This window comes from Osmerus eperlanus, chromosome 25 (assembly GCF_963692335.1).
Source record: "Osmerus eperlanus chromosome 25, fOsmEpe2.1, whole genome shotgun sequence".
NCBI lineage: Eukaryota > Metazoa > Chordata > Actinopteri > Osmeriformes > Osmeridae > Osmerus > Osmerus eperlanus.
Window position 1 is genome coordinate 9,225,713 of NC_085042.1, and position 11,363 is coordinate 9,237,075.

The 11,363-nt window shown below is 45.8% G+C and overlaps 2 protein-coding genes and 1 non-coding gene across 3 annotated transcripts in view; 2 read left to right on the top strand and 1 right to left on the bottom strand.

The window, feature by feature from the left end:
- The window catches only part of sgsm1a (small G protein signaling modulator 1a), a 26,266-nt gene extending 18,435 nt beyond the window's left edge, over nt 1-7,831 (top strand). The window contains exons 16-25 of the mRNA XM_062451083.1: nt 55-183; nt 355-537; nt 871-942; nt 1,308-3,671; nt 3,827-3,951; nt 4,177-4,259; nt 4,552-4,661; nt 5,051-5,147; nt 5,288-5,455; nt 5,758-7,831. Of these exons, the coding sequence (XP_062307067.1) occupies nt 55-183; nt 355-537; nt 871-942; nt 1,308-3,671; nt 3,827-3,951; nt 4,177-4,259; nt 4,552-4,661; nt 5,051-5,147; nt 5,288-5,455; nt 5,758-5,846 (3,420 nt within the window). The 3' untranslated portion in view covers nt 5,847-7,831. The remainder of the gene's footprint in view (nt 1-54; nt 184-354; nt 538-870; nt 943-1,307; nt 3,672-3,826; nt 3,952-4,176; nt 4,260-4,551; nt 4,662-5,050; nt 5,148-5,287; nt 5,456-5,757) is intronic.
- Nucleotides 7,832-8,884: 1,053 nt separating this feature from the next.
- On the bottom strand, nt 8,885-8,957 carry trnak-uuu (transfer RNA lysine (anticodon UUU)). Its single transcript has one exon. It is a non-coding gene; the product is annotated as a tRNA-Lys (tRNA).
- A 59-nt stretch (nt 8,958-9,016) lies between these two features.
- On the top strand, nt 9,017-10,396 carry gatc (glutamyl-tRNA amidotransferase subunit C). Its single transcript, XM_062451245.1, has 5 exons — nt 9,017-9,325; nt 9,502-9,549; nt 9,672-9,841; nt 10,017-10,120; nt 10,215-10,396. Exons 1-5 carry the CDS (start codon nt 9,149-9,151, stop codon nt 10,271-10,273), a joined length of 558 nt encoding a protein of 185 aa, XP_062307229.1. The 5' UTR covers nt 9,017-9,148; the 3' UTR covers nt 10,274-10,396.
- Nucleotides 10,397-11,363: the final 967 nt, after the last annotated feature.

Genomic DNA, 11,363 nt, shown 5'->3' on the forward strand with positions numbered 1-11,363 from the left:
TGACCCTTCCCTGCCCCCTCGCTGCCCCCTCCCTGCCCCCTCGCTGCCCCCCAGGCTTATGAGGAACGGGAGCTGCTACGTCTGGTGTATTACGGGGGGGTGGAGCCCTCGCTGCGCAGGGAGGTGTGGCCCTTCCTCCTGGGACACTACCAGTTCACCAGCTCCCCGGCCGACAGGAAGGAGGTCAGAGGTCACGCACTATAGTCTGTTATGTACTGTTTATTTATTAACGAAAATATATGACCTATCTTTCCCCTTTTCGATTAATAGCTAACACTCCACATATCCCCCATATCAAAGGACAATGTCACCTGACCCTTTTAAACCACTCCCCTCGTTGCCGTGCCGACGCAGGTGGACGAGCAGGTGCGCGCGTGCTACGAGCAGACCATGAGCGAGTGGCTGGGCTGCGAGGCCATCGTGCGGCAGAGGGAGAAGGAACAGCACGCCGTGGCCATCGCTAAGTGCTCGTCCCTTGCCAGCGTGGACAGCCCCATCGCCGGCATGGTGCACCGGGACTCCACCGTTAGCAACGAGGTGGGAGTCAGATGGCTGAGCGGTTAGGGAATCGGGCTATTACTCAGAAGGTTGCCGGTTCGATCGGTCCAATCGTGCCAAAAATTACGTTGTGTCCTTGGGCAAGACACTTCACCCTACTTGCCTCGGGGGGAATGTCCCTGTACTTACTGTAAGTCGCTCTGGATAAGAGCGTCTGCTAAATGTAAATGTAACAAGGTGAAAACAACTAAACGGAACAAACTCAACAGTGATGCTGTGTCTTCTCCCGATGTGTGTCTGGATAGAGAATCTTTTTTGAGGCTTGAGTTCTCTGTTTTTGTGCCTTTGTTCCCGAACCGCCTCTGCTGCCAGTCGTCTCAGAGCTGTGGCTCGGACCGCCAGAGCGTGGCTCGCCTGCAGAGTGACTCCAGTAGCAGCACGCAGGTAGCACATGGGCTGGGTGCAGCTTAGTGGTTAGAGTGTAAATCCAGAGGTCGCAGGTTCAAATCCCAGATAATCGTCAGCAAACACATACTGTCAATCATCATATTTCTTCCTTTCACTATCCAGGTGTCTGACCTGTTTGAATTATTGTATAAGATTACATTTTATATGGTTCATTTACACGTGTACAGTAATCTAACAGCTGTAGAATTGTATGTGATTTTTGGGGGGTGAACTTCTAAGTGACAATCTCAGCATTTCAATCCAACATTCCTCCCCCCAACACTCTTCTCTCCCTCTAGTCCTTCACGTCCTTCCACCCCCTCCCCTGGAGTAGCCTGCTTCCCTCTGGCTTGTTCTTTCAGGTGTTTGAGTCCGTGGAGGAGGTGGACCAGATCGAGACAGAGCCCCGTAGCGAGGAGGCCAAGCCGCCGCCCAAGATCCCCAACGGAGCGCTCCAGAACGGGGCCACCTCCCCTGACTCCGGCCACCCCTCCTCCCGGAACTTCTCTGTGACCTCTGGCCTCTCAGAAGGTTCTCTGAGCACGGAGGACAGCGCTGCGCCCGCCGCCACGCCCAGAACCACCATCACCGCCGTGCCTCCCCTGCCCCCGGCAGCACAGGCCAAGAGCCCAGGGAAAGCCCACACGGGGGCTGAAGGGGAGAAGCCCAATCCTGAAGCTACGAGCGTGCTGGTGGTGGAGAGAGGCCCCGAGACCAGCTCCACGCTGGATAAGGAGGAGGATGTAGTGGGGGAGGGGGCCTCCGAAGCCACCAAAGACACAGAGAGCGACATCACAACAGTGCTGGATCTGGAAACAGACAGAGAGACGGAGGTAGCAGCGTGGAAGGCGGCAGACTCAGACGTAGCGTCGATCGACGAAGACAAGACTTGCGACACAGTCCGTCCTGCAGAGGCAGTCCTGGCGACAGCCTGTGAAGAAGATGGTGAGAAGAGCGTGACCGAGGACACAGCTGTGGATTCAAAAACAGACGAGCCAAAACTGGTGGACGCTTCAGAAAGTCAAACGCCTCACACAGACCGGACTTTACCTCAGGATGGAGAGACTGACGGGCTGTCTGACTCGGGGACGAGAGCGGCGGGATCGGAGCGGAGCGAGTTGTCCGTAGAGTCCCAAGCTCCCAAGGAGGATAACGTACCTGCTGTACCAAAGGAGGAAGTGACATCAGCTATAGAATCGAGTGAACCAAAAGAGGATGTGACATCGGTAGAGTCAGGGGAAGCGAAAGAGGAAATGACATCATTAATAAAGTCAGGTAAAGAGGATAAGACAGAGTTTGTGGTGCCAGAAGGGGACAAGAGTTTGATAGCAGGAGCAACAGATAATCAAACTCCAGAAACAGGAAGTGAGGAAGCAAGGAGTGATGAACCGCTGACAGTTAAGGTTGCTATGGAGATTACCGAGACAGAAATCCTGGAGGAAGAAGCAGCCAAATCTGAAGAGGTGGGAGAAGCTATCATGGCTGAGACCCAAAATGAGAAGGTTGTGACCCAGGAAGAGGAAGTTGTGACCCAGGAAGAGAAGGTTGTGGCCCAGGAAGAGGAAGTTGTGACCAAGGAAGAGAAGGTTGTGACCAAGGAAGAGAAGGTTGTGACCCAGGAAGAGGAAGTTGTGACACAGGAAGAGAAGGTTGTGACCAAGGAAGAGAAGGTTGTGACCCAGGAAGAGAAGGTTGTGACCCAGGAAGACAAGGTTGTGACCCAGGAAGAGGAAGTTGTGATCCAGGAAGAGAAGATTGTGACCCAGGAAGAGAAGGTTGTGACTCAGGAAGAGAAGGTTGTGACCCAGGAAGAGGAAATTGTGACCCAGGAAGAGAAGGTTGTGACCCAGGAAGAGAAGGTTGTGACACAGGAAGAGAAGGTTGTGACCCAGGAAGAGGAAGTTGTGACCCATGAAGAGAAGGTTGTGACCCAGGAAGAGGAAGTTGTGACCCAGGAAGAGGTAGTTGTGACCCAGGAAGAGAAGGTTGTGACCCAGGAAGAGAAGGTTGTGACCCAGGAAGAGAAGGTTGTGACCCAGGAAAAGAAAGCTGTAACTCAGGAAGAGAAATGTGTTACTCAGGAGGAGGAAGTTGTGGCCCAGGAAGAGGATGTTTTGACTCAGGAAGAGGAAGCTCTAACTCAGGAAGTGAAAGTTGTGACCCAGGGAGGGCAAGCTGTGACTCAGGAACAAGAAGTTGTGACTCAGGAAGAGGTATCTATGAACCAGGAACAGGAAGCTGTGAAAGTGGATACGACTGAGAAATCCCATAAGCCAGGAGAGGAAACAAAAACAGAGAAAGCAACAATGCAGTCCAAGTCCCTAGAAACCGAGAAGAACCTCACTGCCTCAGCAGAAACCAGGGTGCCAAGAGCTTTGGAGTGCTCAGGTGTCGCTCAGAGCGACAAGGTGCCCTCTGCCACAGAATCCGACGAGTCTCCGTCAGCGATAGAGATGGAGGACATCCCCACAGCCAAACCCCCCATGGCCTCTGGGAACAGGAAGGAGAAGGGAGAGATCTCCGGAGCAGAGGGGGGCTTCTCTGTCCCCCACCTGGACCTGAGACAGGAGGAGGAGCAGAGGCGGAAGGCCAGCCCGGAGGGCCCCGACTCCATCCTGGCCGTGGAGCCAGAGAGCCTCTTCCCCCAGCTCGGCTCGCTGGCCGTGGGGAGCGACCTGAAGTACGATGCCACCTCTCCGGTGCCCTCCATCGGAACCACCTACTCTGTGAGCACACGTTTATAAATTTTTTACTGTAAAGCTCTTTAACTCTGTCAACTATCCAATCCATCGTTGTTGTTGCCGTAGGAACGGAAGCGTTTTTTTTATCTGAGTTTCTCTTTATTTGTTTCATTTAAAACAAATATATCGTCCTCTCGCAGCAAGAGCTTCTGGACCTGTACACGCTAAACCTGCATCGCATCGAGAAGGACGTCCAGCGCTGCGACAGGAACTACTGCTACTTCACTCCTGCCAACCTAGAGAAGCTACGGAACATCATGTGCAGGTAGAGCCACGCCGAGCGCCGGCCCTTCCTCGCCCCGGGGGTCTATCTCTCTGTGTCAGCCTCTTAGGAGATTGAAAACCCACGGGTGGTCAGGCCTTCTCTCGCGCTGCGCCTAAGCTGTGGAACTCAATACTCGTTTCCAAACTTAAAAGCTATGGCCTGTCTGGAAGGAGTGTGTGTTTTACGATTTCCGTTTTCTGTGAGGGCTGTTATTTGTGTTCTCAGCTACGTGTGGCAGCACCTGGAGATCGGATACGTGCAGGGCATGTGTGACCTGCTGGCTCCTCTGCTCGTCATCCTGGATGACGGTAAGGCTAAACTGGGAATCGTGTGACTGTTCTGCAAAGTCTTCCAGCACCATTTTCTTTTCTCATGACTCGATCTCTCCGTCTCTCTCTTTTGTCCTTCTCTCCTTTTCCTTCTCTTTTAATGTCTCTGTCTCTCTATCTATTTCTCTCTTCCCTTCTCTCTCTCTCTCTCTCTCTCTCTCTCTCTCTCTCTCTCTCTCTCTCTCTCTCTCTCTCTCTCTCTCTCTCTCTCTCTCTGTCTCTCTCTCTCTCTCTCTCTCTCTCTCTCTCTCTCTCTCTCTCTCTGTGTCAGAGGCCATGGCCTTCAGCTGTTTCTCTGAGCTCATGAAGAGGATGAATCAGAACTTCCCCCACGGAGGAGCCATGGACACCCACTTCGCCAACATGCGCTCCCTCATCCAGGTGACACTAGCTGGGAGAGGGTTTCATTTTGCAGGGACAGGGCACAATTGTAATTGTAATTGCACCATAGTTAGTGAGCAGATGATTTACATGTTGTCCCTGGGCAGGCAGAACACAACCACACCAGGAAATACACCACAGCAAAACAGCACATGAAAGTCGATCAATGCGAGATATTTAGAATCAGTATGATACACAATGATGAAACCCCAAATATTCAAAACAACTATATAAACATCAAACCACTCTCCACACTCACCTCCCTCTCCCCCCTCACCTCCCCACTCACCTCCCTCTCCCCCCTCTCCTCTCCCCCCTCACCTCCCCACTCACCTCCCTCTCCCCCCTCTCCTCTCCCCCCTCACCTCCCTCTCCCCCCTCCACTGTAGATCCTTGACTCTGAACTATTTGAGCTCATGCACCAGAACGGAGACTACACCCACTTCTACTTCTGCTACCGCTGGTTCCTTCTGGACTTCAAGCGAGGTATGTCGAGTGGTGTTTGTTCCCCCACTTCCTGTTTGGTTCCCCACTTCCTGCTGACTCATCCAGTCATATCCACCCCAGTCCCGTAATGGACATCTGTGACTTTTAACCCCTGGTTTGTGATTTTGTTTTTCCCTCAGAGCTGGTGTACGATGATGTGTTTGCTGTCTGGGAGACCATCTGGGCGGCAAAATACGCCTCCTCCAGTCACTTTGTGCTCTTCATTGCCTTGGCCCTGGTGGAGATATACAGGGACATCATCCTAGAGAACAACATGGACTTCACTGACATCATCAAGTTCTTCAATGGTAAACGACCATCTTGTGACACAATTTGCCGACTGTAGATAATTTAAGATAATTTAGCTAAATTAAAATATACTTTGTCAAAAATATATATTGAGTGATAATGTATGAATTTAGTATATGCTTTCATCTGAAGCTAAATGTATGGAGGGAGTAGAACCAGGGCTCTTTTAATCTGTAGTCTAATGGTCTACCTCTGAGCTGCACCCAACCCTAGTACATGAATGGGCATGGTGCAGAAGATACAAACCAGACATGTTAAAACAGAGAACAGTCATCCTCAACCTCCTCTCATCTCCTCTCAGAGATGGCAGAGCACCACAACAGCAGGCAGGTGTTGACCCTGGCCCGGGACCTGGTGTGGAAGGTGCAGACGCTCATCGAGAACAAGTGATCCAGCGTCCTGGTCTCTCTCCCCTGCCCGGCCTCCATCCCTCCTCTGGCCTCTCTCCCCTGCCCGGCCTCGCTCCCTCCTCTGGCCTCTTCTGGCCTCTCTCCCCTGCCCGGCCTCCATCCCTCCTCTGGCCTCTCTCCCCTGCCCGGCCTCCATCCCTCCTCTGGCCTCTCTCCCCTGCCCGGCCTCCATCCCTCCTCTGGCCTCTCTCACCTGCCTGGCCTCGCTCCCTCCTCTGGCCTCTCTCCCCTGCCCGGCCTCCCTCCCTCCTCTGGCCTCTTCTGGCCTCTGTCCCCTGCCCGGCCTCCATCCCTCCTCTGGCCTCCTCTGGCCTCCTCTGGTGTCTCTATGTGTTTACTGGCAGCAGATTGCAGTGGGTCTCTTCACTATGCTGCCCCCCTACATCCGTCCATGGCTGTCCTGTGTTTACATCTCCACACCATTTCCCTCTGACCACCTTACTAATGTGCTGCCGGCCGGTGTGTAAACTAGCACAATAAGCTGTACTGGTCCTCTGAAATTTCAGGTGATGGATGAAATAGCAAAGACATGTTGTATTAGGCTTTTGTCCCCCCAGTTATTATGTTGGTTAGTGAAATTGTCGTTTTTAATTGTGTGTCTGTCTTAATCCAAGCTCGTCTCTTTTCGTCAATTCCAACTCATCTCTGGTTAAGTTTCTCAATAGCTCACAAAGATTTGGCCAATTAACTTGTCATTACCTAGGAAACAGACAAAACCAGTTACTGCCCAGAAAGAACTTTAGCGTAGAAAACCTGTTAAATAACATGTAATTTACGCACACACAGCCTGATACACAGACCGATCCACAGCACAGCCAAGCTTCTTGTATTTGAGTACTAGTTTTATTAGATTGTCTTCGTCTCCTGTAAGCTGTGGTAAACAGCAAAACAGCTTAAATGTAAATGTTTCCATTATCCAGGATGTAGCAGCCATTCAAAACACTACTTGTAAGCCTACTGAAAATCTTACTTCAGACAGTACACAAATCCAGTGTTGGTGATTCAGTAATGGGCAGAGTTTGGATTGTTTCCAATTATTTATTGCCTTGGTACTTTGTTTGTCTTTGTTTACTGTTGTGTGTGAGTTGTGTTGGAAATGAATAGGGTTTAATCATAATCAAGATGTATACTATATTTATGATACATAGAGAAAAACATATATGATGTACATGTGAGTTATTGTTCTTCAGGCAGAAGTGGATGCAAAAAGCAACCATTTCAATTATATACAGTAAAACAGTGCTCTTAATTATTTTATTTTTTTCATCCAGTTAGCCGTTGTATATTCTGTAAATGGTGTTGCTTTACTCTGTACCTAGTATTGTGATGACCATATTTATATTATTTGAAATAACCAGGATGCTATTTTAAGGAGTGCTATCTTTTGTGTGTAAAGGTGAAGGAGAGCGGAATCATCCACTCTTGCAAAATGTTGAATATAATGTTGATCAGGAAGCAAATATTAGCCTATTGCTCCTCACGAAAATTCTGACAGATATTAGAGTGTTGCCTAAGTAGCTTGTTAAGATGTTAGGGGGGGGGGGGGTTCTAACTGTGCTTTAAAACTCAAATGAATACGTATTGTAGTGAATGTTATCTCTTAAGAGCATCACCACTGTGTGTCCTTGCATAGATCTCCTCTTGGTGATCCAGAGTTGTGTCATGAATGTGTTGAGATTAACTGAAGTATTGGTGGATCTCAGTGAATGCAAACTGCTGTTGCCCTACAGTAGAAAACCAAACAGTTTGATTATATTGTAACATCTATTTATTTGCTGGCACATTTTTATTTATTTATTTATTTACTCTTCTGCTTTTTGTATGTAAAGCTGAAATCACTTGTGGTCAGAAAGTGTGTTGACAACAATCAAGTCTAATTACAAGAAAACACTATATATTAAATGGTATATGTATTTATTAAAAAAAGAATAAAAATGGAATAATTCTTATTTTTCCAAACGCTTATCTCATGGCTTATTATTTTTCCTCTAAATTCTACAATAACTTCAATAAGTTTTGTTTTTCATTTTCATATTGAACAGAGATGGCAAAAGTACACACATACTTCACTCAAGTAGAAGTACAGATACTCATGTTTAAAAAGACTGGTAAAAGTTGAAGTACTGACTACACTTTTTCTGTCAAGTTAAAGTAGTGGGCTCTGACATATACTTAACCCTTGTGTTATCTTCGGGTCATTCTGACCCATCAGTCATTGTGACCCACCGTCGTATTGTGACAAATTTACCTCATACAAAAACAAAGTGAAGCATTTTCTTTTAACTGTCGGGCTGTCTCAGACCCCCCACATTGGAATGGTTAAAAGAAAATTATTTGTATTTGTTTTTGTATTGGGTAAAATTGGGTAAACACAACGATGGTTCGTTATGAACCTTTGGGTCATGTGACCCGAAGGCAGCACGAGGGTTAAGTAAAAAGTAGCCATTACTACACCTGTTTTAGTGTCTCGCTGGTAACTGGACTTCACATCATATTAATACATGAATACAAAAAGACATATAGCGTACAAAATGACACTATTACATAATGGAAGAAAATCTGTGACATAATGTTTTGAATTTTAAAAAGAATTGAGTACTTAATATTGCAATGGAAACACCACTGAAAAAAAACACAAATCTAAAAATTCAAGGTTCAAAAATTCAGGTTGCTCCAATTTGAACAGTAAAATTCAGATCCCAAAAATTCAATAAATAAAAAAATCAAGTTTCAGAAATTCAAATAACTAAATTCAGGCTGCTCAAATTCGAATGGTGAAATGCAGATCCCCAAAATCTGAGCCGAAAAAAATTACAGAATTTTTAAAAGAAAGTACAGATGCGTGTAAAAAAATTAAGGAGTGAAAGTAAAAAGTTGTCAGAAAAATAAATAGTGAAGTAAAGTACTGATACCAGAAAAGTTTACTTTAGTACAGTAGCGAATAATAAAACAAAGCGAATAAAAACTTAGTTTTTACCATATAAATTCATCAATTTATACAATGAATAAAACAAACATCGCCCGAACAGGGACTTGAACCCTGGACCCTCAGATTAAAAGTCTGATGCTCTACCGACTGAGCTATCCGGGCAAATACAGAGCTTTAGTATACCAGGTAGCGATTTGACAATACAGAAGTAGGCGTTTATTTTTAGCTTAGCTTCTTGACTGGCTAGTTGGATAATGCCAGTCGGTGTTAGGAGTCATATCAAGACCTGAAGCAAGCTTCCCATTTAGCCACATCATTGTACACAGACTACTTAACACAGTAGACACCACAAAATGGTACTTTTATCATTTAGTTCTGGACTCAGTCGTTTACGAACATTGAGAATGATGCCGTCTTTATGTCGATGTAGTACCGCTGGAGTTTCAAGAACGTCCAATGACGGATGCTGCATGTGGAGCCTTGTGGAAATGCGACGCCGTCAATGCAGTTCTCACATTTCTAACACGAAGGTACGTGGTTTTATGTGATCAGTAAGGTAGTTAGTTAGCTAAATAGCAAATAAAGATATACGGGGTAGTAGCGGCTAGTTGTAGTTAGCTAGTTGCTTAAAAGTTTAAAAGGAAACCGGCGCGCTTGGGCTAATGTCTGTTAGCTTAGATTAAGCTTCTCTGTCTGTGCTGTATAGGTGCCGTTGACACCAACGTGGAAGCCAATGCAAAGCAACCTAACCCAAGTTGGTATTATAATCACAATATTATTGCACAGTAGTAAATAACAACCCACACTGAACAGTGTGGGCCCAAATTAGTCGAATGGCGTATGGCTAAATACGCCCATCTTGTGTCACACTTTTAGCCGGCCGGAGTGTCGGCAGACCTGGTTGATAAATTGGAGAGACTGGCGCTGGTAGATTTCCGTAACCAGGAGGGACTTGTCTGTTTGGAGAAAGCGATTCAGTTTGCTAATCAGCTCCACGCCGTGAACACCGATGGCGTTGAGCCAATGGATTCCGTTCTAGAAGACAGGTAAGGGGTGAAAGGAAAAAGGCCACTTAATGCATTCATTGTTGCACAAAATTAAAGCAGGTTAACCGTTATCGATGATCGGTTGGATACTTAAGGTATGTACTTTATCTGCAAAAGTAGATGTTAGCTGGCACTTTCAATCATGTAAATACTGTGCACTGTTTGTGTCATGTAGGTCGCTATATCTGCGTGAGGACATAGTGACAGAAGGCGACCATGCGGAGGAACTCCTCAATCTCTCTAGTAACACGGTGGAGGAGTACTTCGTCGCACCACCAGGTGAGAATCCAGCAGTATGGGACTTCTTGAAAATATCTCTTTACACACTATTTGAATACAGTGGGACTCAACTTTCTTTTTATTTTGATTGCAGGTAACATTCCACTTCCGAAGAGAGAGAGAGATTCCATGTTGAAAGAACCAGAGCTATAACACAAAGTAATTCAGTGTATGAAAGATATTTTGTATAACGTATTTATTTTTACGACTCTCGATTATAAACGTTTTCGAAGTTACTTTAATGTGCGAGGTATTGAAAAGGTATTGTAACGACCACCATCTTTGTTCCTCAATTAAGGCCATCCGTTTATAATTCATAAGCAGCAGTATTTGTGCTCAAAAACAGGGAAACCAGTTCATTACACCTAGCGGACGCTCCGTTAGGTGTAATGTCTACTTCAATCCACCAGAGGGTGTCCTGACAGGGTATGCACTTTTAGATTTTTTATTTAATCAAATATTGTAACGTTGTTATATGTTCATACTACCACGACCTCTGTAGTATATACATATTACCCTGTTGTGTTCTCTACAAACAACATATTCGAAACACACCCTCCTCCTAGATCCTGAAAAAAAGTGGTAAATAAACAGACGCAACATGTTGACTTTGGTAAAGCTGTAAAACTTGTCTTGTTTAGGTTAGACGTGTCTCAGCACCAGTGAATGTAAATGAAAGCCACCACGGGTATTCAAAGTTTGATGTTAATGTAGTAGATGATACCACCTAGCCCCATAAATTTGATCTAATGCAACAATCACCAAGATAGATTGATAGCAGATCTAGCTGTAACATGAGTCAAAGGGGACCCAAGTCCTCAAAACTGACTGCTTGTTTTAGATCTTTAAGTGCTTTCAAAACTGGATTGGCAATGCTGTGTTCAGAATCAAATCAAAGACATTTATATTTTAAAGGAAAAATAAAGAATTTATTCACCTTCATACAGTAAATAGTGCCACAATATCTCTAAATTATTATTCTATGCATTTTATACACCACTGTGTATTACCCAGATGTACTCTATCGTGTTGATCAATATAACTTCTACCATCTTATCCACTTCAAAAACTTTGTTCATAAGAAAACAATTATGCATATGCAATCAAACAAAATACAATGTATCATTTAAATTAAAAGACATAGAAAGACATAAGAACCCAACAATTTTGCCATGCATCGTAATACCTGACAATTAACAGCGCTGATAGGTACAGTATCTCTGCTTATTGATTAACTAATGTT